This window comes from Crinia signifera, chromosome 11 (assembly GCF_055691185.1).
Source record: "Crinia signifera chromosome 11, ASM5569118v1, whole genome shotgun sequence".
NCBI lineage: Eukaryota > Metazoa > Chordata > Amphibia > Anura > Myobatrachidae > Crinia > Crinia signifera.
Window position 1 is genome coordinate 12,342,980 of NC_139227.1, and position 13,763 is coordinate 12,356,742.

The 13,763-nt window shown below is 39.5% G+C and overlaps 1 protein-coding gene across 1 annotated transcript in view; it reads left to right on the forward strand.

Moving 5' to 3' along the window:
- The window catches only part of CDH8 (cadherin 8), a 372,134-nt gene that overhangs the window by 282,601 nt on the left and 75,770 nt on the right, over window positions 1–13,763 (forward strand). The window contains exon 8 of the mRNA XM_083163864.1: window positions 1,803–1,939. Within this exon, the coding sequence (XP_083019990.1) occupies window positions 1,803–1,939 (137 nt within the window). The remainder of the gene's footprint in view (window positions 1–1,802; window positions 1,940–13,763) is intronic.

Here is a 13,763-nt window from a genome sequence, read left to right on the forward strand (position 1 = left end):
ATCCGCACATGCAGCCGTCTGACTCAATCAGAGTAAGGGCCAAAGAGCAGCATGTCCAAGGCTTTATTCACTGTGATATCTATTAGAACCAGGGTGAGTTCTATACCGAGGCCGCTATCAGGGGGTACTGTAGGGAATGGAGTCCTGGGATTGGCAGAACAACGGCCCACATCTGGCTCACAACAGCAGCACATTCTTAGCCCTAGATGGGGCAGTATCTCTGGGGCCAATGCATTGTAGGAAATATTGCCCTGACCACCAGTTCCTTGCATCAATGCGCTCTTTACCTTTGTATGTGTCTCTCTCTCTCTCTCCCTCTGTCTTTTTCTTTTTATTTACCTCATGCCCTCTATACCATGGCTACTCCAGATCACTGTGGCCAACAGTGATTGGTACACTTGGGGCAGAGACACTGCTACTGTTAACCACAGCTCCCGATTGATGCTGGGCTGCCTGACCAGACTCTGGGAATGATAATGTGGCTGCACCAGATTGGGACAGAGTGTTATTGAAGTGCCCAATCACTGTGGCCACAATGATCGGGACTCTCTGTTGCACTGAAACTGCTGAGATGGCAGAGGGGGATTGCAATTGCTTCCTGATCACTATGGCAAGCAGTGATTTGGACAAAGTGGGGGCAGGGGGGCTACTGGAAGAATATGTTCAGGTAGCCATGCAGTGGATGTTTCTGATTGTTTGCATCAGATGCGTCCATGCCAGGGAAAAACCTCCTTGCTGAATTTGCATTTGCATTAGACAAGTGGTTAAGGAGCCCATATTTATTACCAGGGCAATTTTGTTGGATTTATGTTGGGTCAGTAATAATTTATTATTGAAAAAGACAACGCTCATTTATTTACAATACTGTAGGTCTACCATCTGTAGTATTCTCGTGTCACTACAAATGCAAACACACAAATGTGCCAGCGAGAAAGACTAGCTTTTTTTAACTACTGAAATTACTTTACTAATTTTAAAATATTTTTTTGTATTTTCTTAAGCAAAATAATTAATCAATAGTCATTGCCCTTAATCAGTGATTTTTTGAACATTTTTTAACTTGTGGAACACCAAACAATGTTTAAAAATGCTTTAAAATTGCCAAGGCACATCAGTACCCCACAGGGAAAAAAGACACACATACATTAGACTCCACAGGAAAAAAAACAGGTACATTGGCCTCCACAGAAAACAACATCTACATTGCTCCCCATAAAAAAAAAAAATCACATTTCCCCCCACTCCGCTCCATGGCACACCTTGCAATCAATTGCAGCACACTAGTGTTCTGTGGCAAACTGGGTAAAAAAGCCTGATTTAAGTACTAAACTAGAAAGACATAAGTGTAGTTTGTTTGAATAAAATGCATCAGTATCAATATTCTATACTAGTTACCAGCCTTTCAAAATAACAACATAACAGTAATGTCAGTGCCGGGGATTGTGCCCGCCGAATGGACCAACACTTGAATTGCTCCGTGTAATGGCTGCCGGGGCACAATAAAACACAGGAGCAAAGTTAGCTTTTTATTATATACTGTAGGATTAAGTTAAATAACGATTACATTTATTTCTTATTTAATAACTGATTTAAAAATATGTCATCTGCTGAACTGGAAGGTAGTTTATAATTTCCTTATTGAGGACGTCTATGTATCACATTGTGGTTGATTTATTGAGTGCCGTGAAACAGAACATATGGTGCTACAAAGTAAATAGCTGATGCTCATTTTCGAATGTGAATATCTCATGAATGATGGAAACAAAATATATTAAGTCATGTGTTTTTTGTGTAATCCACAGATTTTCCATTGACCGACATACAGATCTTGATCGACAATTTAACATTAATGCAGATGATGGTAAAATAACTCTAGCAACAGCCCTTGATAGAGAGACCAGCATGTGGCATAACATCACGGTCGTAGCTACGGAAGCCAGTAAGTTTACTGTCTTTCTTGTTAATTGTAACTAGGTGGCAGGGATGCACATTCCACTGTGCTTGGCTGTATAAAGTACATTTGTGTTTTTGTGGTGATGTCTAGTCAACAAATTACCGGTATCTCATTCTTATCTACTGTAATTTTTATTAGTGACCTCCGGTGAGATCCAAGGTCAGTGGTGGACTGTGGTATGAATGAATAACCCACCAGGAAAATTTAATAATTGTGGCCCTTGTTTAGACTTGTGGCCAATCTCCGGGGGGGTTTGTGGCCATCTGCCGTAGAGGTTGGTGGGAAGAGGTTGGTGGGAGGAGGTAACACCTGGAAGTCGATATTTTTGCTGCGAGTCATCTTCAGCTGTTTGGGGGACCCTTCCATATGGATAGGGAGGTAACATGAACCATCGCCAGCACCAGGTGTCTTCCCTTTGCTTTTTACATGGACTTTCAACCTGTTCTTATACAGTATTGGACTTTGTTTTTTGAAAATAAAGTATCTTTTTACGGATAATTGGAGTGGATGAATACTTGCACCATATATTGGAGAGTAATCCAGTGAAAGATACCTTTTTAAGGAACATAGGGCCGGTGAGTGTTTATTTCAACGGTCACCCATTGTGGTCACCCATTGTGAGAGTAATCCAGTGAAAGATACCTTTCAAGGAACATAAGGGAGGTGAATGTTTATTTCAACGGTCACCCATTGTGGGACCGCGGTTGATATACATTTCATCTGTATGCTGTACCATAGAGGATGTAAACAAACCAGTATGTGCACATAAGGCACTTGCCACAGGTCAGTTAACAGTGTCTTACTAAGAACGACTAGACAGAAGGATTACAAGTATCGTGGAGTCCACTATATGTGTTGAGAATCCAACTGAGTGATTTTATTTAGTGGGATACAGCGCCTATGGTCATCCTTTTATAAAAAAAATTATGAACCTATCTATGTCTATGTAAATGGACAGGGATGCAGAGGATATTAGTATTTTAGGTTAATTAGGTTACAGTTGATGCCATGGGGGGGTATCCTCTTTCTTTTACTACCCAAACATTGACATTTCTAGTTACAGATCTGGTAAAAAATGTCTTTAAATGGGTAGTAGGATCATTCATCAGCTCTCTTATTTATTACTATAACCATCAATCAGTGTTGTGTTCACTCAATATATTGAGTTTTCATTGATCTGTTTTTTGCATGTTGATGCCTTTGTAGTCTAGATATTATTGACTACTGGATTCCATATAATGTAATCATTTTGTTTGATAAGATAAAACTTATTGTTTATAATAAATGAAATTTGTGCTTATTTACATATGAAATAATAGATTTAATAATGTACCAAGACTAAGCCAGAAAATATACAGTAGGTTGAAAACTGTTTCCTCTTGGCTAATGCTGGCAGACTTTGAGACTTATGCCCCATACACACAGGACAAGGTAGCTGCTGTGCTGAGCAATACCACTTAGCACAGATTGTTCAGCACATATTGCTCAGCACACATGTAGGGCTCTGTCCCCTTAATGGCTGCTGAACGTCTCCTATTTGGGCTCACAAGGGACAATTGTAGCCTTATTTCTAAGTGATCTGACTGGATTGCTTAGAAATTAAGCACGGAACGCTCTGTGTGCCGGCAGCCCGATGACAGCAATGTGCGGTTCCATGCACCACCAGTGATGACTAGATTTATATTGGCTATGGTGGTGCATGGAACCGCACATTGCTGTCCACGGGCTGCCTACACACAGAGCGTTCCGTGCTGGTCAGATCACTTAGAAATAAGGCTACAATTATCCCATATGAGCCCAGAGAGGAGGCTTTCAGCAGCCATTAAGGGGACGGAGCCCAACATCATCAAGCCCCACCCTATTACAAGATATCCTGCAATTTACGGGTGAATGTAGAGGGGGCAGGGCTAACATGACCCTCCACATACATCCACGAATCCCAGGTTTTTACCGGAGGATTAAGAAGATGCAGAAGAGGCTGGGAACATGTGGGGGCATGCGGGAGACTCCCGGACATTCTAGGAGGGTAGGCAAATATAATTATAAGCCACAAAAATTATTCTAGTGCTTTGCAACTCTGTTATGTCTGTTCTAAATTGTTGTTAATGAGGAAACTTTCTAAATAATGGTTATTGGATACTGCTGTATATACATTAGCAATTTGATAAATACACCTCTGATAATATAGTATTATCTATTATCCAGATACGTTACAATGTGTCATACAATTGAATCAGGTTTGGTTGTACTGCTCCAAAAATCAATCAGATATAGAATTATAATGGTATTTGTGTGCTGTAATTGCATATTTTTCTATGGAAGTGGGCCTGACAAAATAAAAAAAATCTGAAGCGTACTATTTGTGATGAATTTCAAAGAAACCCATATTCAGAAGTTGCGGCTGCATTGTGTAACAATGTAAACTTATAAAAGGTTTTGAAGAGTGTACAAAACTATTTAATTATCCACTTTAAAAATCTAGAAATGAAGTCTACATTAAGTAAACATTAAACATTTGATTTTAGCCTATTTTATAAAAAATCCCATTATTGCACTCCTGTAGAAATGACCCATTGATACTTTCACTGATTACCCAACAATTTAAGCACATAAACAGCCATGAATTGAGTACTATAAGCATGGTGTTGTTGAAGGTGAAACGAATAGTTAATTACATTCCTGACCGCTTTCGAGAATATGATTTTAATTGGCAGTACAAGAAAGCTTCCTGCATATATACATGATCATTTTTACAATATGTACCAGACAGCTTGTTTATTTATTTTTTACTTTTTTTAATTAGAAGGTGTCCAATTAAAATCTCCAATTACAGGGGATTATGCCGTGATACATACTCTGAAATTCATAAAAATAGGTTTCTATTTTTTTTTTTAAAAAAGCTAAACTTTATGAAAAGGTAAACAATAATGTGCTGTATTTATTTATATAAGATATTTCAATTTTTTTTTTAAATAACAGTCCTTTACTGTAATAATATCATATATAGTTTCTGTTGTTGTTTATGTTGTTATATTAATAAAAAAAAAGTGTTGATTTATCCAATCATATCATTCCACTAAGAAAAATCAATGCAATCCAATTATGTAGAGGGCTATTGAGATCATTAGAAGCGTCACCTCTAGTAATGTGCTTGTTGGATAAATTAGCCTGTGTTTATATTCAAGCACAAACCAAGCAGTTGGCTTGTTAAAAAAAAAAAAATTAATTGGCTTTTGAAATACATTTTCATGCTATTCAAACATAAACGTATAAAAGATAACGGAGTGGTAGAACGTTCCTGTGAGAAATTATCTGTGGGAATTGAGCTCTCCTACAAATTGCAATGTACGGGGTCAAAATGAATACAGTTTGTTTGGGCAGCTATAGAACAATTTTTTAATTTGAGATTTTATAAAAGATATGCATCTATGGGGTCTATTCAATGAAAGAATTTTAAGACTTTTTTTAGTTAAATATATATTCGACCTACTTAATGTTTTTTATTTTTTACGACTGTTCGGAGTGCTCCAACCTGTCCGAAAACATGTGAGTCGGCGGAAAATCCGACACTCTGCGGGCTTTTGTCAGAAACGGGGCCAAATTCGAAAGGTTTTGTCCCGTTTACGACAATCTCAATCTGAATTTTAAAAAGTCGGATTAAAGAGACGATGCTGGGAGGGAGGAGTCGAGCGAGCTGCAGCAGCGGTGGTGGTACTGCTGCTCATCCTGCACCATCCTCCCACAGCAGCAGCCAAATGCGACAGTCAGATTTGGCTCAAATCCAATAGTCAGATTTAGCCACACAATTGAATAGGTATTCGCGTATCCATTCCAGCAAATGCATGTCAGGATGGATCCAACTTTAATTGAACAGACCCCTATGTATCTGGCAGGGGTATTGGAATAGGGCAGAAATCTAGGGAGGTTAGTAGAACTTCCATAAATGAAGAGGAGGCTTCATAGTATTTTATTCATCAATAGCTTAAAAAAAATTGTAGACTATTTTGAAGGGGGCAGAGTAAATAGTACATATGACTTTGTCATGGGTGGAGCTAGGGTAATCAGGATGGAGCCTGTCATATTGGTTGTGTGGTTACTTTACCCTAGTTTAATTTATTAACATTTTAAGGACATATGCATAATGCCAGAGTCTCCTCAATGTCAGAGAGGAGGGGGCTTGCGGAGGAGGCTTAGAACGCCACTAATTAAGAGGTACGGACATATATAGACCGAACTGTTAGTATTGGGAAGACCATTATCCCCTTATAGCACACAGTAATGATAATGTTTAATGCTGTTAAAGTATTCACCACAATATACAGCACTACTGTGTTGTAAGCAGTTCACAAATGCAACTTGTTCTAGATCATGCGTTCTATTTTACAAGCAGGCTTGTAACAACTTAATATATGCAATTTAAAAGAAACTTCAATTTCCAGCATTGAATTATCCTGCAAAATACCAAAATATATTTATTTATGTATTCACTTATGTCTTGAAACACATTCTGTACTTTAACATATAGAAATGCTGCAACAGCACAATAACTTCTCACTATAATATGTCTTAGTTCTGCAGGTGATAACCATTCTGTATATTAGTTGTCAAATTAATATAATATAATCCACTCCAACCAGCAGGGTACTCATCTTCCATGATCTTCCCAGATTTTATTTAATCTATCATGTTCCTTACTGAAACTATGCCTAAGAGGTTAAAATCCTATCTGTAACAGCCAATTTTATATTCTCCCTGTGTTCAAATGGGCAACTACCAAGGGGGTGCCTGAGGCTAGTTTTCAGTGCTTAGAGTATTTTAGGATGTTATACGGAACAGGGAAAGGAAAATACTTTTCTCTGTGTCAGAGTGTTGATATGGGTCAGAATTAATTAGCTGGGTATATTCTGTGCTATAAAGTTCCATTTAAAAAAAAAAAATACATGAGTACTGAATATATTTAGTATTTCCTTGTATAAATCCCCCAGCTGGAGATTCGTGTTAAAGATGAATCATGATTGAGCAAGCTTGATATACAATTCACTTCACCTTACAATATAATGGAGAACATCTTTGCATGTCAATACAATCGTTTTCAAAAAAAGCTGTTTTATTTAGACGGTGAAGTAGAATGCTTTGAATTTAAATTTTGGCATCATGTATATTTGTTCCAGTTTGGAGGGAGAGATACGTTATGTAAAGCAAAAACTCAATCTAGGTTATAAAAATGAAGAGCAAAAAATGTTGAAGAGCATTTCAAAGTAAACTTTAGACTTATAGTGAGTATTCAGTCTTTGCCGATATTTCCCAACAGTGGTCACCTATTTAATGCTGCCATTACCGACAGTATTGGAGGCTGTCAGGTCTGACTTGTTTTTAAAGTCGGATATTTTTTTCAGATAATCAATGGATGTTTCTGACAATTTAAAGACTTTTCGACACTCAAGAGATGGTAAATTGAATACTGACTGTCAATGTACTGTTGGAAGGCATCAGAAACAGACAGAATTCCAACTGTCGTGACATCCCATCAGTCGGAGTCTGGGACTGAGTACCCCCCATAGGCTTGTAACCAGGGCTTAAAGTGGTCATCCAGAGGTGGGGGAACTTATTTATCTATGCCACCTAATTAACCCCCCTCACCTCCCCCCATTAGGCAGAGACAGGGCCAGTGGTAGGGTTTTTGGCATCCCCCTGCAAACTAGAATGCTTTTCTGTGAGAATTACTGTGCAGGGCTAATGTGGTGGTAAAAATGTTCCGCCTCACCTTTAGAGGTGGTGGTACTCAGTTCCAACCAGTTCCCCCTCACTTTAACCCCTGCTTGTAACACATAAGATTTATAGAACATATGCAATATACAGTATGCAGCAGCAAAATATTAAACTGCGGGGTCTTCACAACAACATTTTTTAAAGGGTTCCAAGTATTCTTTTTTTTTTGGTCCTACTTATCAAATGATTCACTGCAAGATGCTCTGCATGTTTGGTTCAGAAAAGAAGGCACTATCACAATTCCATTTTGGAGCTATAGAATGCCAGTGGTGCAAGGTTGGGTGTGGCAAGTAAGAATGTCAGTGGTACAAGATTGGGGTGTGGCAAGTAAGACTGTCAATGGTGCAAGATTGGGGTGTGGTAAGTAAGATTGCCAGTGGTGTAAGACTTTGGTGTGCCAAATAAGAATGCCGACGGTTCAAGATTGGGGTGTGGCAAGTACTACTTACCCAAGGCCTTCTCTGCGAGAGTATATTATCTTTAGTCAATATTATAATGAGTACATGTAGCCACCCTTCCATTTTTGCTCATGCCCCTTCTAGCACCTGACTTTGCAATAGATCTTGGCTGGTGTGCATGTGTACAATGCATTCTAAGGTTATACATGGATTGCAATGTTGGCAGTTCCACAGAAGGAAGATAATTAAGTCCAATGTTGACTGATGGTACCATGATATTCAGATATCCTTATAAATTACTTTTAGGGTAGATAGCAGAGCTGAGAAGGTCATGGAGATATGAATGTCAACTACTCAGGGTTTGGCAAAGACTTCTAAATTATATACAGAGGGGAGAATGGCAGGTGAAAAATTCCTGATCTTGGGCCTGCCTGTCAACATAACCCCATGTATAGGTTATCCTTGGCATGTATTACTACAGGTGACTACTCGTAGCTGAAAAAATGTTTCATTTGTAAAACCAAATTCACAAAGAATTTGAGTGGAATGTTACAGATTGTTGCAGTCTGTGGGTGAAACTACTGTACTAGCAAAACATGTGCAGAAAGAATGAATCAAAGTCACACATGTAAATATATAGCAGCCTGGACATAATAAAAAAAGTAAACAAACTCATACCTCCACACATGGGACCTTATTGTAGTTGGCACGATATGTTGAGCGACTGTGCATGCACATAAACATCACTTGATGGGCGGGGTGTGGAGTGGCGGCAAGTGGTCGCACCAATGGAAATGCCCAGAGTTTCATGGGTGTTTCCATGACATTGCTGGGCGTTCCTGTGGATTTTTGTCCATGACTCGGGTATGGGGGGTGGGCAGCTGATATCAATGGATGTCAGCTGCCCGCCTGCTTCCTGTACAGGGCACCCACAGATCTACTACATCAGAGATGTCTCTTAGTTCTGCAAGCACTGTAGAAATAATTTGATGGTCGGTGCAGGGGGGCGGCCATTCGTGTGGGCAGCATTTAAATGACATGCAAAGCTGCGCATTTTGCAGTTTTGCATTCAACCAGAAAAAGGTCCATGGTACAATAGAGTTCAGCTGTATTCTGTGCAGTAGTCAAATACATAAGAAATCACTATAAGACCACACAACATTAATGGAAAGCCTTGAATGGATAGGCATGAAATGTAGACACAAAAGATTATAAATACCAACCACCCAACATTACTGAAAAGTCTTACATTTATAGGAATGAAAAGTATAGACCAAGAATATTATACATTTATTATTTTTATTTATTTATTACCAGTTTCTTATATAGCACACATATATTCTGCAGCGCTTTACAGAGAATATTTGAACATTCACATCCAGGGGCATAACTAGAACTTTGTGGGCCCCATAGCAAAATTTTTAAAGCCCCCCTTTCAAGTGAAAGAGAACATGAAGGAAGGTGTCAGGAAGATAGAGAGAGAAAACGAGAGAGAAAAGATGGCAGGGAGTGAGACAAAGAGGCTTCTATGGGGTTACGCCAGCTAGAGTTGGCGTAATCCCCGCAGTGAGGCCCCACCGGGAGGGGCTTTAATACATTTGAAAAGCCAGTACATCCTGTCCTAAAGAAGAGAGAGATGGGGAGCCAGGAAAGAAAAGAGAGAGAGAGAGAGAGAGAGAGAGAGGTTATACTATTTTTCTCTCTCCTCTACTGTCTCTTCTTTTTCCCTGCACCCCTCTCTCACTCCCCATCCACCTGTCTATCTATATTATAGACAGGTGGATGGGGAGTGAGAGACGGGTGCAGGGAAAAAGAAGAGAGAGTAGAGGAGAGAGAAAAATAGTGGTCACATAAAAAGAGAGAGAGGGGTAAGGGAAACAGGTGTTTGAAATGCATGGGACAGGCATCACCATCGCCTAAAATATGCATTATTACGGAGATGGCTGGTAATTGTAGCAGTGTCTTATACCTTCAGCAGTGGCAGTGGGTAGTCATAGTCCAGAGCCACATGTCAGCACGAGTCTCTCAGCAGGTCAGTGGCACCTGGACTTGCCACATGTCAGCAGCTAGGTTTCTCTCCAAAGGTCAGCGGCGCCCGTACTTTCTGCAGGTCAGGGGCGCTGGGTCACCATGTAGGGCAGCGGTTAGCCGTCTCCCCGCAGGTCTTCGGCGCCGGGTCTCCCCGCAGGGTGGGACCTGTATCCTCCAGATGAGCACGGCAGTGCCAGAAAGAAATAGAAGAGGCTGGTCCTCCTTCTTCCGCATTATGGTGCTGCAGACACTTAAGGTGGCGGGATCCGCGGGACATCAGCGGCTCTGTCGCACCCTCTGTCCGCGCATTATTTACATGCATTTTTTTAAACAACTCTTAAGGGTGCAGGGGAATGCCTGCTGGTCCTCAGGAGCCCCCAAAGTCCCCGGGCCCCATAGCAGTTGCACCCCCTGCACCCTCTATTGTTACGCCACTGTTCACATCAGTCCCTGCGACAGTGGAACTTACAATCTATATTCCTTACCTCATGTCCATGCACAAACATTGGTTCTAGGGTTTATTTTGTTGGGAGACAATTAACCTACCAGTATATTTTTGGATTGTGGTAGAAAACTGGAGAGAACCCAGAGGAAACCCACACAAGCATGGGGAGAATATACAAACACCATACAGTTAGGGCCATGGTGGGAATTCAACCCATGACCTCAGTTCTGTGAGGCAGTAATCCTAACCATTACACCATCCATGATGCTATAATACCAACCACCCAACATTAATGGACAGACTTGAGGGTAAAGGACTGAACTGTATGCCACTTTGTAGAAGATAATGCATTTCCTGAAAAGATATATCAAGCTATTCCAGATCTGAAACAAACCAAAAGCAAAAAACAAAAACGTCGCCTGTTCTACCCATGGCTCATTTCATCTAATGTTTTACAGAAACAAATGCTGTTCTTTCCTAGTCCTTCTTGGAAAATGTCAGAGAATGCTACTACTTTACATTACTACCCTAAAATGTCAGTTAGACCTTCTGTTATCCATCTGACTGAATGCATTTTCCAAAAGTGCTTTCTTTTCTGAAACACAGTGGTAATCTTTAAAATGATCTACACTCTGTAATGCTATATAATTATTGTAAATTGCCTCGAAAATGTATAGTTCTTCTAAAGCCATATCCATCAACTTAACTTCATGCTGGGCACTGCTAATTTTTGTTGTCTGCGTATTTCTATTGGGCAAGAATTACTGTATCCTGTACACAAAGCTAATGTGTGCCTAAGTATAGATTCAAGGGAACCTGCCTAATTAGAGTGTCTGATTTTTTCCTTCTCGTTATGTTTTACCTATTGCATGTCTGGAGGTGTTTGCAAATGGCAAAATGCCGTACGGATCCCTATTGTACTGCAAGAATTAAAGCACGAATTGATAATCGTACCTTCTGTTATACTCTCTAGTCACTAAGCACATCATTTCGAAGCATAGGCTGACTATTCATTTGTAATGTCTGCTGTCTTATGCGCGGCAATCTGTGCTGCTTATTTATCACTGACTTATGAAGAAGTCTGGTTGCCATAAAGAACGGCTGTCCATTTTGTTTTATCTTTTCTCCTGTTGTATTTTTTTTTCTTCTGAGACTTTTTTCTGTTTATGTTTGTTTTATATCATTTGTTTTATCGCTTGGTAAATTTAAATTTCCCTGTTACACAATTACTCAAAGGACACAGTGCGGTTATTCCAATTGCATATTAAATTTGGAAGCGTTATGTTTCTACAATTCAGTGCAGAATAAGAAAATATTCTAATAAAAACAGGAAGCACTGGATAAAATTCTGCTATGGTGAAGTAAGGATAGATTACACTCATTATACTTTTGGTTCAAGTACTGCTGAGAAAATGTGTGATTTTGTAGTCTTTACCTTTTGGAGAAATAAAAAATAGAGGTGTTGGAGAAAACTAAAAATTTTATTATACAGGAATGTAAAACTTAACTATAATGAGGTTCTCTAGCTCTTTAGACTGCCTATAAAAATATAAAAAAATAGCATAAAGACAAAGAGAGTAAAAGTTTTATTTTTCATCTTGAGACTTTATCTAGTTATGTATAAGTCCAAACGCACGTACATGATATTAATGTCTTTAAGGATCATTTTACTGTAACTTCTTGGATAGAATATTCTGCCCAAAGTTTGCCAATATGGTGTCTGGTGTTCAAACTATCAAGAGCCCCAAACATATTTTATGTGACTGCTAATGATCTGCCATATTACCACTGACAGGGGAGAAAAGACATGTTCTTCTAGTGCTGACTCTTGCTGACACGGTCTTCGTTCAGAAAGAGTGTTTCCACCCAACAACACTTTGCTACATAGAGCATGCAGGATAGTGCATAGCAACAGTCGGCAAAGTGTAGGACTTCCGATGACCCACCGGACAGCCAACTGGTCAGATCTCATGAACTGTAGGTAACCACTTAAACTAGAAACTTTTTGTAGCTTGAGATATTCTACCCAAAGCCGAAACATTAGGCCATTTGTACTCTAAAGGACTGTATGTTTCAACCATTATGACACAGCACATCACGTTATAATACAGTTATCTGATAAAGTTATGAAGTAAGTTATGATATTATAAGAATCAAGTGCTTCACACTTTTTATCTAGTCTGAAGTCAAGAAAGGAAAAGCCTGCTTGTCTTAAAATCCTTCTACTCTGTAGTGTTAGTCAGTTGACTAGATTTGCATCACTTCTACTTTCCTTTCATTTCAGAAATCATCATCTAGCTTTATAAAGCTTCATAAGAAAGTCTTTAGTAGAACGGGGTAGCAGAAGAACAGAATCAGGTCTGTAAGGAGTCTCGGAGGAACTTATTTATGTGGGTCCTTACCAATAAAAGTTTCACTATATAATGCTGGTGATTTTAGTGAAGTAAACTGTTTAAAGACTCCCAGAACCACCAATGTGTTAGACACACTGTAGTGCCCCAAGTTCACAGAAACACCAATTAAAATATGCCACAAATGTAGTTATGGGTGGTGGTGGTGGTTGTGGTGAGTGTGGGCACTAGAATGAATGCCTGGCTGATACGGGTGTGGAATAATATGACACAATATATGGTAGATCAACACAACTGAAATGATTTGTGTACAGGTAACACAAGGTCTGCATCTTCTGGGTAAGGAGGCAACACAGCTAACCTACATCGAGACACTTTAGGCGGCATAGCAAACCTTTCAACGAAGACCAGTGGAGAGGAAGCCGATAGAAGCAAATCAGATTATGCCTATCATTTATCTAGTACATCCTATGAAATGATAGCTAAAGGCTGATTGGGTACTATGGTCAACTTGTCCACTGGTCCTCTTTGGAAGGTGTGATACCTATGCTGGACTACCGGGATTTGTCCCTACTTTGTTTCCATTTTAAATATAAAGCATATTACATACTCTGCAAAAAGAATGCAATGGCTCATATCCCTCATAATAATGTAACATCAGTTCTTTTTCATCATTTTAATAATAAACTATCATGCAATGTCTGGCAAGAAGACAGTAGACAGTTGTCCTACTTGGCCAGGGGGGGCAAAAAAGATAAAGGGGGAGTGATGGCACAGAGTTGCCACATCACCAAGATGGCATGTTCATGACCACT